At 35.4% G+C, this 12,500-nt stretch overlaps 1 protein-coding gene across 1 annotated transcript in view; it reads right to left on the minus strand.

The window, feature by feature from the left end:
• LOC137647145 (major facilitator superfamily domain-containing protein 12-like) overlaps nt 1-12,500 on the minus strand; it is a 17,657-nt gene that overhangs the window by 163 nt on the left and 4,994 nt on the right. Inside the window, exons 2-9 of the mRNA XM_068380416.1 lie at nt 7,734-7,890; nt 7,065-7,272; nt 6,579-6,780; nt 5,967-6,194; nt 5,618-5,755; nt 5,211-5,488; nt 2,354-2,463; nt 1-1,549 (exon numbers count right to left, since the gene is read on the minus strand). The exon at nt 1-1,549 is cut by the window's left edge and continues 163 nt beyond it. Coding sequence (XP_068236517.1) covers nt 1,434-1,549; nt 2,354-2,463; nt 5,211-5,488; nt 5,618-5,755; nt 5,967-6,194; nt 6,579-6,780; nt 7,065-7,272; nt 7,734-7,890 — 1,437 coding nt within the window. The 3' untranslated portion in view covers nt 1-1,433. The remainder of the gene's footprint in view (nt 1,550-2,353; nt 2,464-5,210; nt 5,489-5,617; nt 5,756-5,966; nt 6,195-6,578; nt 6,781-7,064; nt 7,273-7,733; nt 7,891-12,500) is intronic.

Consider the following 12,500-nt stretch of genomic DNA (forward strand, 5'->3'; position numbering starts at 1 on the left):
AACAATATCACTTATTTTCTTTAGACTGCCTAAAGAGACTTCCAGAATACGCCGACTGACATCATTCGTTTTCTGAATATGTTTCCAAAAGAACATGATGCGTTTCCAGTGCCAATGGCAGACAAGAACTAAAATATGAAAGCCTGTGTCAACCTTTGACTGCAAGAAGGTCCAGTTAAACTGGCCCTAGCTGGCGATTCTGACTCGGCAACTTATGTACAAACTTGGCTACTCGCCCCGGCTACTTACGGAGCCTGCAAACTATACTTGGCTACCTAAAAACCTGAGACCTGGATACTTCGAGGTCTGCTGCATACAAAGCTAGGAACTGGTATCGTTATCCAAATATTAACAGGCCGTCAAAGGGGGAAAACCACTGCCAGGTAGAACGCTGGGTCTAAGATCAAGTTGGGATGTAACTCCTGAATTTTCTTTGTAGCTCCGACTAACTTCAGGACTTTTTTAACTTGGAACGGTGGCTGTAAGATCAAATTAGGATGTAACTCCTTAATTTTCTTTGTAGCCCTGACTAATTTCAGGACTTTCTTAACTTATGAGCTATCAAGGAGACTGTACATTAGAATGCTGACTTTAAGATCAAGTTGAGATGTAACCCCTGAATTTTCTCTGTAGCCCTGACTAATTTCAGGACTCTTTTAACTTGGAACGGTGGCTGTAAGATCAAATTAGGATGTAACTCCTTAATTTTCTTTGTAGCCCTGACTAATTTCAGGACTTTCTTAACTTATGAGCTATCAAGGAGACTACATTAGAATGCTGACTTTAAGATCAAGTTAAGATGTAACTCATGAATTTTCTCTGTAGCCATGACTAATTTCAGGACTCTTTTAACTTGGAACGGTGGCTGTAAGATCAAATTAGGATGTAACTCCTTAATTTTCATTGTAGCCCTGACTAATTTCAGGACTTTCTTAACTTATGAGCTATCAAGGAGACTGTACATGAGAATGCTGACTTAAAGATCAAATTAAGATGTAATCCTGAATTTTCATTGTAGCCCAGACTAATTTCAGGACTTTCTTGACTTATGAGCCATAAAGAAGATTGGCAGTGATTTTTAAAGGCATGGTAATTGAGGTCCCCTTTGATACGGTATGTCTGCCCTTATCGAATTTATTTAATCAAGAAGATCAATCACCCAATTTTCATGGATATCTGCACTTGAAAAAGACTGCGGTCCAGTGTAGTTCGTAGGTAAGAACAGGGGTAGTAGCCGGGTTTCTTAGGTAGCTAGGTGCCTATGTAGCCGGTTCCATACGTGACCATTACGACCACGTGGTTTGCCACTAACCTCTGGTGAGGCTACACTGAGAGTTTCCTGAGAGTATCGACAGTTCTCCTGTTCAGGAGATCAAGAATAATGATTAAGAAGAAAAATATAAGAAAGGGTCGTCTTCTTTTGGTTAGAAGCCTTATATGTGACCGTCACTTTCAAACGCCGGGTTATCCTTGGATTCAGATCTATGCTTTACTATGTCGTCCTTGTCTTCTGCAACCACTTCTACCACGATTTCTACAACAGTTAGACCTGAGGGTTGAAGAAAAATGGAGGATTAGAAAACGGATTCTCGCTCTATGGAAACAAATCAACTTTATGCATTCAATTTACAAGTAATTAATGCTGGTGGTGTATGGCGCAATTTTTTTGTCATATTTTGATGATTTATTGGTCTCGTTTATTCAATTCCCGAATTCTGAAAAAGTTTGGTTCATTGTCTGAATGTTGCTTTTAATGATTCCTGTTCACTGCTGGCTGTCCGTGATTCGGAATTGTGATATTATCACACACACACACACACACACACATATATATATATATATATATATATGCATATATATATATAGATACATATATATATATATACATGTATATACACGAACACACACAGATATATATATATATAATATATATATATATATATATATACATATATATTTATATATATATATATATATATATATATATATATATATATGTATATATATATTTATATATATATATATATATATTTATATATATATATATATATATATATATATACACACATTCACACACACACACATATATATATATATATATATATATATATATATACACATATCTGTGTGTGTGTACACTTAATGCATTTGTAGACGTTGAATACATAATGACAAAAACAGTTGAAATTAAAATGATAATAATAGTAATAATTATTGACTAGTAGCACACACTACCCAAAAGGTGTTTACTATTGTATACAGAGAAAAAATAAATATTATGACAGTACCTGAGAGTTTACAACATAGAAAAAGGTAGACATGATCTTAGTATGATTTTGTAATATAGACTCACCTCTATCACGCGTCCCAACTCTTGACCCATACATTGATAAGGTAACAAGAATGCCAAAGATACAGGGCACGCCACAAGCGTAGGCCAAGACTTCGCGGTAGTACATCGGCCTGTAATGGTGGAATGATACCGTTTAGGATTTTTGGTTTGTACTTACGCTCTCTCTCTCTCTCTCTCTCTCTCTCTCTCTCTCTCTCTCTCTCTATCTCTCTTGTGCCTTTAGGCCAAACACGAAATAATGTCAACCAGCCTGCCGTAGTCTTTCTCACTCTTTTGTATCGTTTGATAACATATTTCATTATCTATAATCCACTAATGTTGTCATCCTCAATTATATAATGATATATAGTTGACTAAAAATGGAGTTTTATATATATATATATATATATATATATATACATATAAATATATTTATATACACATATATACACACACATATATAGTGTATATATACATATATATATATATATATATATATATATATATATATATATATATATATATATATATATATATACTGTATATATACATATATACACACATATATATAGTGTATATATACATATATACATATATATTGTGTATTTACAATTATATTTATGTAATTTTATTTATTTATATATATATATATACATAACACAGGAAATTTCATTATTCAGATACAACAATATAAATGCAACATCTTGAATGTGAATTATGACAACAGTGATAAGGCTACAGTGCTGAAAATAATATTAGAATTCATAAATTACTTTTGAAAGATATTCTACTGACATTTGCATAACGATCATTCAAATAACCATGCAATTCTTGTTATACTTTCCTCACTGGGCTACTTTTCCCTGTTGGAGCCCTTGGACTTATAGCATCTTGTTATTCTTATTATGGTTATACCTTAGCTTGTAATAATAATAATAATAATAATAATAATAATAATAATATACATAGCATGAAAAAAGGATTTCAATATATGCCTAAACATAGTCACCATCAATATATGTCTCATACTTTTATAAAGTAATAAGGTTTTTTGCCATCACGTTTATATATATATATATATATATATATATATATATATATATATATATATATATACATATATATATATATATATATATATATATATAGGTCCAATGTAAAAAAAATTTGATAGGTCTATGGCCTTTTTAGCCTAAGGAAATACATATGGTAACGTCCCTGACTGGTGAACGCCAGATTGGGGTTCGAGTCCCGCTTAAACTCGTTAGTTTCTTTGGTCGCTGCAACATCACCATCACTGTCAGCTAAGGATGGGGCTCTTGGGCGAGCCTATAGGTCTATTGCTTGGCCCTCCTTGGTCCTAGCTTAGGTGGAGAGGGGCCTTGGGCGCTGATCATATGTATATCTGGTCGGTTTCTAGGGCATTGCCATACTCGATAGGGCAATGTCACTGTCCCTTGCCCCTGGCATTCATGAGCAACCTTTAAACCATTAATGTCTTCTCATTATCATACATAAAGTTTACTGTTATTTATTGGCACGTTTCCAAAGTGCGCTCTCATAGAGCCAAGGCGAGGGCGTATACTGGTTAAAACTGGTTATCTCGTTCTGGATTAGCGATGGTGTCTGGTTTTTTATTTTAGCCAAGTTTTTCTGCTCCCTTCGTCATTTATCTTTCATTCTTTTCTTTGATATTTGCTGTATTGATGGCTTCCACATAATAGACTTACAACAGAGCTGAGTTCTCTTGCTTATTTCTCTTCCTCTTGTTTCTTTGAAGGTTTTATAATTTATATGAGAAGGATCTAATTTAGTGTTGTTACTTTCTTTAGAATATGTTATGATTGTTTATTATTTCTCTTGTAGTGTGTTTATTTCATAGTTTCCTTTCCTCACTGGGCTATTTTTCCCCTGTTGAAGCCCTTGGGCGCATTGCATCTTGGTTTTCCAACAAGGGTTGTAGTTTAGCTTGTAATAATGATAATAATAGCACACACACACACACACACACACACACATATATATATATATATATATATATATATATATATATATATATATATACATACAGTATGTGAGTGTTGGTGAAGAACTAAACTTGTGCTAGTTTTGGAAAATGATAATCAAATCAACGATTATTTAATGTTGCAGTTCCATTCTGCTTAATCTCATCTCCCATTATACTGTTATATACTGCATTGAAGCCTCTTATTTCAAAAGCTTTTGTAAGTTTGTTTATCATTAGAATTCAATATGGATCAGAAATGGTGGACTTATCATTACTCTGTGGCTGAAATCTCATTTCCTATCTATAATTTGATCCTAACATAAGAAACATAATTCCATCTAGTTTTTATCAGTCACGACGCTATAGCATTATATCTCATGTCATTTGCATTTCCACTTTATACATAAGCTATCATGGTGAATACGTGTTAAAACCTTTGGATTCCTTTCTCTTACCCAGGGAGCCGAAGTCATGACGTCAGTTACCATGGCAACGGCCAACCTGGTTCAAGCATAAACTCTTCAGAAGTATCCTTGTGTGTGATGGTTGCTTTCAGCTTAATGCCATTGATTTTCTACTTCTCTGATGACAAAAATTACACGAATAGTGGTGAAAACCACTGCAATTGAGATCACATACTGTCTATTTCCTATTAAAATGGAACAATGACTGGAAAAGTCACGTTAAAGGGTGGCTGTGTTAGAACACCGGCAAGTTTCTGGGTCTGTGGACCCCTACCCTAAAGCAGTTGTTGTGAATCAACCCATGGTGAAGTGACGTCAGACTTCAGCTCCCTATTAAGATTTAAAATCATAACTAAAGTTTCCTACTAAACAAAAAGCTTCCCTTTGCTCTGGGAATACTACTTACTGATCATTATCCAGCTTCTGTATGACCATAATAACTATTCCGTTCGAAACCTTGTCAAGAAGACTCATAAATCCATAGACAAATGCGCCTCCTTCTGAGTTCTCCCCGATGAGATCAGCTGTGATGGACAGTGAGGTGATCAGGAGAATTGAACCTCCAATACCTAAGAGGACAGCTACAAAGTAGATGGCCCACTCTCCAAAGTAGCTGCTCTGCCCACTCACACCTATCCAGATGCAAGCCGCCAAGCCAACACAGCACCCAAGAGAGAATGTACGCTGGAGGAAGCAATATTTATGAGTTACTACTAAGCCATAGTTTAGGTGAATAAGCCACATTGTATGAACTAGAAGATTAATATCATATTGCATAGTCTACCTACTTACAATCAATGAAAGTAAACTTACCTTTCGTCCTATTATTCTGTTTATAGGCTTCATGGCAAAGGATCCCAGGAAACTGGAGAAATGCATGATCATAGGGACAACAGCAATGAAAATTATTTCCATATTCAGGGTATCATCAACGAAGAGTGGGATGTAAGTCTGAAGTTTGAATACCATAATGGAATAACCTGGTCATTTTCTGTGCACTAAGATATTCTTTCAATATGACAGCTGCTCGTAGCTTCTACAAGCTACATTTATTAATTTCAATAGTTTTCATTAATTTCACTTGAATTATAATCTAAACCGATTTCATCATACTTTAACTATGAAATCTTAATGCTTCGAAGTTTTGAAATAATATACTAACCATGTAAAGATTGACATAGAGTCTTGTTGCTGTATACATTGCACCAACTTGATAGAATGTTCTCATTTTGAACCAGTCCCTTTTTCTCATCCTAATCGCTTTTTGAACATTGGTAGACTTTTCATCTTCTGTAGTATCCTTCGCCGGACAATACTGTGGCTCCTTCGTTCCTACGTGGAAAATTATTGAAAATATGGTACCTATGCCTATACAGGTAAGAGCAACGTTCTGAAATGAAGAGATAAATTTGCTTAGATAAAAGAATTCATCTACGAACATGAAGGATGGATCAATCTATTCCATTAGCATTTCATTCTCATTAAAATTTGAATAGAAAGAATTTAAGGAAAATTACAATAAATTCCCACTAGACATCCGAAAGACTGAAGACATTAAGGCTTTCAAGAGGAAACTGAAGACTTCCTTGTTCTTTAAGTGCTCCAAGAGTGTGGTATTGACAATAAACGGGCATTATGCGGTGTGATATGTTGAATGCTTTTGAACGAACATGATTGAATGACTGTGAATATCCTGTAGAGAGTAGGGTTCCCCTGCTGTATAGGACCAGAAAACCAGCCCTTATAGTAAGTAAAGTAAAGTAATATAACATACCCTGAAACTGTCAAGTTGTTCCGGACCAATGCTACCAGTTTTCTTGTACTCATCTGCAACAAGAAAAGTTGGCAATGGTGTTGTAGTAGGAGTGACTGTGGTTGTTGAGTTAGTGTCTCCCTTATCCTCAAAGGCTTCAACACCGAGGAAGATGAATGTAATTACAAAAACTAACATGTTTGCCAGTACCATGAATGCATATCTGCAGAACATCAAGAAACATTAGATACGATACAGATTTGGAAGGGAAAATAGTAATCCAGTTCATTTGTATAATGATGGGTCTATGACCTTTTATGAGATATAGGATCATGAGCTATAACACCACTTGCATTGACTACACAGCCTCTACAATATTAACAGGTCTCCAGAAAGCTAAATAACTGCCAGATATTTTCTCAAACATCCTCTATAAAACTCAGGAAGATTAAGATATATGAATGAAATCTGAAGGTAGAGATATCCCCAAAAAATCTGCTGACCTACCTGATAGAATTTAGTTCTGTCCTCTGGGTCTTCCTATTAGCAAGGGATGGAATGAGAGCCAGGTGGGATACCTGGACACAAGCCCAGGCAAACTGGAAAATGATGACGAAAACAGCATGGAACGCAAAATTGACACCCATTGAAGAATCAGCGCACCCCAGACATTCGTTAAAGATGAAGGGAAAGCTAATTATTACTAAGATGGTTCCTGTTGATAAAAAAGGAAACATTAAGTATTCCTAGGCCATGATTAACCCTTTCACTGCCAGTGGTGAGTTCAACAAAACTTCTGATGTAAGAAAATCTTTCAAGATTATACAATTCATGTATTGTTGATATTTACTGGAAAGCTCCCATCAAGATCTTTACAATAAATACCAACTTGCTAAGGTTTGGGTTATTTTAGAATATTCTTCCTATTTTCAAATTTTGATTAAGTCATCAATGGCAGTGAAAGGGTTAAGGGCCAAACGTATCGCTAGAATGAAGAAGTGCTTATAATGGAATAAAAACACAAAATATATGAAACAAACCAAGCTTAGTACAGTCAAACAAGAAGTATGGGCACAACAAACTTCGAAATAATTCAGTATACCAGAATTTTGCCTTGAAGAACATATTGATAATGACTATTTACAGTGTTGAAGTAACTACAAGCATTTCACATACCAATCAGATGGATGGATTTCCTTCTGCCATATCGTGCACATATGGGAATCTTATTTTGCTTGTCAGCAAGTATCCCTACTATAGGCGTGCTTAAACCATCGGCTATCTGACCTACAAGCATGATATAACCGGCAAACATGTCATTTAATTTCAGAACCTAGGGGAAAAGGAAGATGAGAATTAAATGATTGGAGATTTAATAGCAGAAGGATGATTTGTAAGTTAATAGGGCTCATGTCATCGAATTTCAGAACCTAAGGGAAAAGGAAGATGAGATTTAAATGATTAGAGATTTAAAAGCAGAAGGATGATTTGTAAGTTAATAGGGCTCATGTCATCGAATTTCAGAACCTAAGGGAAAAGGAAGATGAGAATTAAATGATTGAAGATTTCATAGCAGAAGGATGATTTGTAAGTTAATAGGGCTCATGTCCTCGAATTTCAGAACCTAAGGGAAAAGGAAGATGATAATTAAATGATTGGAGATTTAATAGCAGAAGGATGATTTGTAAGTTAATAGGGCTCATGTCATCGAATTTCAAACCCTAAGGGAAAAGGAAGATGAGAATTAAATTATTGAAGATTTGATAGCACAATAAAAATGATTTGTAAGTTAATAGGGCTCATGTCATCGAATTTCAGAACCCTAAGGGAAAAGGAAGATGAGAATTAAATGATTGGAGATTTAATAGCAGAAGGATGATTTGTAAGTTAATAGGGCTCATGTCCTCGAATTTCAAAACCTAAGGTAAAAGGAAGATGAGATTTAAATGATTAGAGATTTAAAAGCAGAAGGATGATTTGTAAGTTAATAGGGCTCATGTCCTCGAATTTCAGAACCTAAGGGAAAAGGAAGATGATACTTAAATGATTGGAGATTTAATAGCAGAAGGATGATTTGTAAGTTAATAGGGCTCATGTCATCGAATTTCAAACCCTAAGGGAAAAGGAAGATGAGAATTAAATTATTGAAGATTTGATAGCAGAATAAAAATGATTTGTAAGTTAATAGGGCTCATGTCATCGAATTTCAGAACCCTAAGGGAAAAGGAAGATGAGAATTAAATGATTGGAGATTTAATAGCAGAAGGATGATTTGTAAGTTAAAAGGGCTCATGTCATCGAATTTCAAAACCTAAGGGAAAAGGAAGATGAGATTTAAATGATTAGAGATTTAATAGCAGAAGGATGATTTGTAAGTTAATAGGGCTCATGTCATTGAATTTCAGAACCTAGGGGAAAAGGAAGATGAGAATTAAATGATTGGAGATTTAATAGCAGAAGGATGATTTGTAAGTTAATAAGGCTCATGTCATCGAATTTCAAACCCTAAGGGAAAAGGAAGATGAGAATTAAATGATTGGAGATTTAATAGCAGAAGGATGATTTGTAAGTTAATAGGGCTCATGTCATCGAATTTCAGAACCTAAGGGAAAAGGAAGATGAGAATTAAATTATTGAAGATTTAATAGCAGAAGGATGATTTGTAAGTTAATAGGGCTCATGTCATCGAATTTCAAACCCTAAGGGAAAAGGAAGATGAGAATTAAATGATTGGAGATTTAATAGCAGAAGGATGATTTGTAAGTTAATAGGGCTCATGTCATCGAATTTCAGAACCTAAGGGAAAAGGAAGGTGAGAATTAAATGATTGGAGATTTAATAGCAGAAGGATGATTTGTAAGTTAATAGGGCACATGTCATCGAATTTCAGAACCTAAGGGAAAAGGAGGATAAGAATTAAATGATTGAAGATTTGATAGCAGAAGGATGATTTGTAAGTTAATAGGGCTCATGTCATCGAATATCAAAACCTAAGGGAAAAGGAAGGTGAGAATTAAATGATTGGAGATTTAATAGCAGAGGGATGATTTGTAAGTTAATAGGGATCATGTCATCGAATTTCAAACCCTAAGGGAAAAGGAAGATGAGAATTAAATTATTGAAGATTTGATAGCAGTATAAAAATGATTTGTAAGTTAATAGGGCGCATGTCATCGAATTTCAAACCCTAAGGGAAAAGGAAGATGAGAATTAAATTATTGAAGATTTGATAGCAGAATAAAAATGATTTGTAAGTTAATAGGGCTCATGTCATCGAATTTCAGAACCTAAGGGAAAAGGAAGATGAGAATTAAATGATTGGAGATTTGATAGCAGAATAAAAAGGATTTGTAAGTTAATAGGGATCACGTCATCGAATTTCAAAACCTAAGGGAAAAGGAAGATGAGTATTAAATGACTGAAGCTTTAGTGACAGAATAAAGATAATTTATAAGCTAATAGGGATTACATTATCCAGCATGTATGATTTCAACTGCAGTTAATTTTCAATGGCCAATAATTTTCTAAGGAGAGGTTGTTTTTTTTTTCCATTTTTATTCTTCTACCAATTAGCATAGGACACTAAAGTTATCTAGATGAGCACAATAAATCTATCTTTGTATGTTAGTTTTTTTAAGACATTTCTAGAATCTTTACATACATATTCTCAGAGAATTCTAGTTTAACTGCCTTTATTATTATCATTATTACTACTAATAGGTAAGCTACCGCCCTAATTGGAAAAGCATGATGCTATAAGCCCAAGAGGTCCAACAAGGAAATATAGCCCAGTGAGGAAAGGAAACAAAGAAATAAATAAACTACAAGACAAGTAATAAGACAGCAACGTGACTGATTACTGTACAGTTGGACACCTCGCCTGAGAATATGCACCCACTCACACCCTTTATACGTGGCTAGTAACCATGCAGACGCTGTAGGGAGAGATGGGGCTGAACAACGGAACTCACCGAGCAGTTAGGGTGCGATAGTTTGCACTACCTCGGCGCGAGGTGTACCAGAAATTCCTGTGTCCAATTGTACATTAATCAGTCATATTGCAGTTTTACAAGATGATTAAAGGCAGTTAAATCGAGAATCTCTGAGATTATGTATGTTAAGATCTTAGAAATATCTAAAAAAAAAAAAAAAAAAAAAAAAAAAAAAAACTAACAGATATACACTTGGATTAATTTTGTTGTGCTCATTTAGATAATCTTGGTGTCCTATTCAATAGTTTAAGCAAAGTTTATTTTCTTTTCTCCTTTCCTCTCTGGGCTATTTTTTCCCTGTTGAAACCCCTGGGCTTATAACATCTTGATTTTCCAACTGGGGTTATAGCTTAGTCTATAATAATAATAATAATAATAATAATAATAATAATAATGATAATAATAACAAAAGGTCATGAAAAGAAATGATTGATGATGAAATTTTGGGGAAGACCATCCCAAGATGAGATAAAAATGTCTCGAGACTGAAGACCCTTGCACCTTAGAATAGTCTAGACAAATCGACCATTCGACCTGTATTTAGTAAACACAAGGCAATGACACATGTCGTCATCTCAGCGCCGATATCAGTTATTTACACAGATGATCACGGACAGCAATCAGTTCTAATCTGCTGGTAACGTCTCTGTGTGGCGATCGCCAGACCGGGGTTCGAGTTCCGCTCAGAAGAATAAAAGTACTGCCAGATCTTTGCTCAGACAGCATCTATAACGTTTAAAATGCTCCTAGGAGACTGAAATTACTGCCAGATCTTTGCTCAGACACTCGTTAGTTCCTTTGGTGGCTGCAACCATCCTTGTAAGCTAAGGATGGGGTGTTTATAGGAGCCTATAGATTTACCTGCTGAGTCATCAGCATCCATTGCTTGGCTATCCATGGTCCTAGCTTGGGTGGAGAGGGGTCTTGGGAGCTGATCATATGTATATATGGTCAGTCTCTAGGGCTTTCTTCTGCTTGGTATAGTAATGTCACTGTCTCTTGCCTCTGCCATTCATGAGTGGCCTTTAAACCTTTATGTCACATATTCATGAAATTCTTTTTTTTTTTTTTTTTTTACATGATTTTTGTTCTTTTGGAATAGGAGAACTCTGAAGTTGCTACCCGTTCTTCTTCTTCTTCTTCTTCTTCTTCTTCTTCTTCTTCTTCTTCTTCTTCTTCTTCTATTAACGTGAGTGTTCCCCATTTGTATGGGGTAAGCACGGTTGCCTTATTTTTGATGGACTTTGCTTTGGCTTTGGGATAGACCGTAGTCCCAATCGGCTGCCCTGCCTGACATCGCTCAGACCCTGGCCGCGTATGTTCATGCGTTCTAGCCTTTCGATTTCAGTGAAATTCTGGGGATGAGGTTACTGGACCCACCCTGATATGCCATCAGTGTGTGTCATCTCTCAGTGGTCTCCAACCAAGTACAGAGCTGACCCCATGTTACTACTTTGATTAAACAGACTATGAATAGTGACAGATATTTTAAACGTACAAAAGATTATTGACTTTCCCCGGTCTAATAATGTCTGTATGTTAATCATCATCAGAATCAGAATCATCATCTCCTCCTACACCTATTGACGCAAAGGGCCTCGGTTAGATTTCGCCAGTCGTCTCTATCTTGAGCTTTTAAATCAATACTTCTCCATCCATTATCTCCCACTTCACGCTTCATAGTCCTCAGCAATGCAAGGCTGTGTCCTCTAACTCTTCTAGTGCCTGTGGAGCCCAGTTGAAAGTTTGGTGAACTAATATCTCTTAGGGAGTGCGAAGAGCATGCCCAAACCATCTCCATCTACCCCTCACCATGATCTCATCCACATATAGTACTCGAGTAATCTCTTATAGTTTCATTTCTAATTCTGCCCTGCCATTCAACTCCCAATATTCTCCTGAGGGCTTTGTTCTCAAATTTACAATATCTGTTGGATATTATTAATCATGA

The sequence above is a fragment of the Palaemon carinicauda genome, chromosome 9 (assembly GCF_036898095.1).
Source record: "Palaemon carinicauda isolate YSFRI2023 chromosome 9, ASM3689809v2, whole genome shotgun sequence".
NCBI classification, from domain to species: Eukaryota; Metazoa; Arthropoda; class Malacostraca; order Decapoda; family Palaemonidae; genus Palaemon; species Palaemon carinicauda.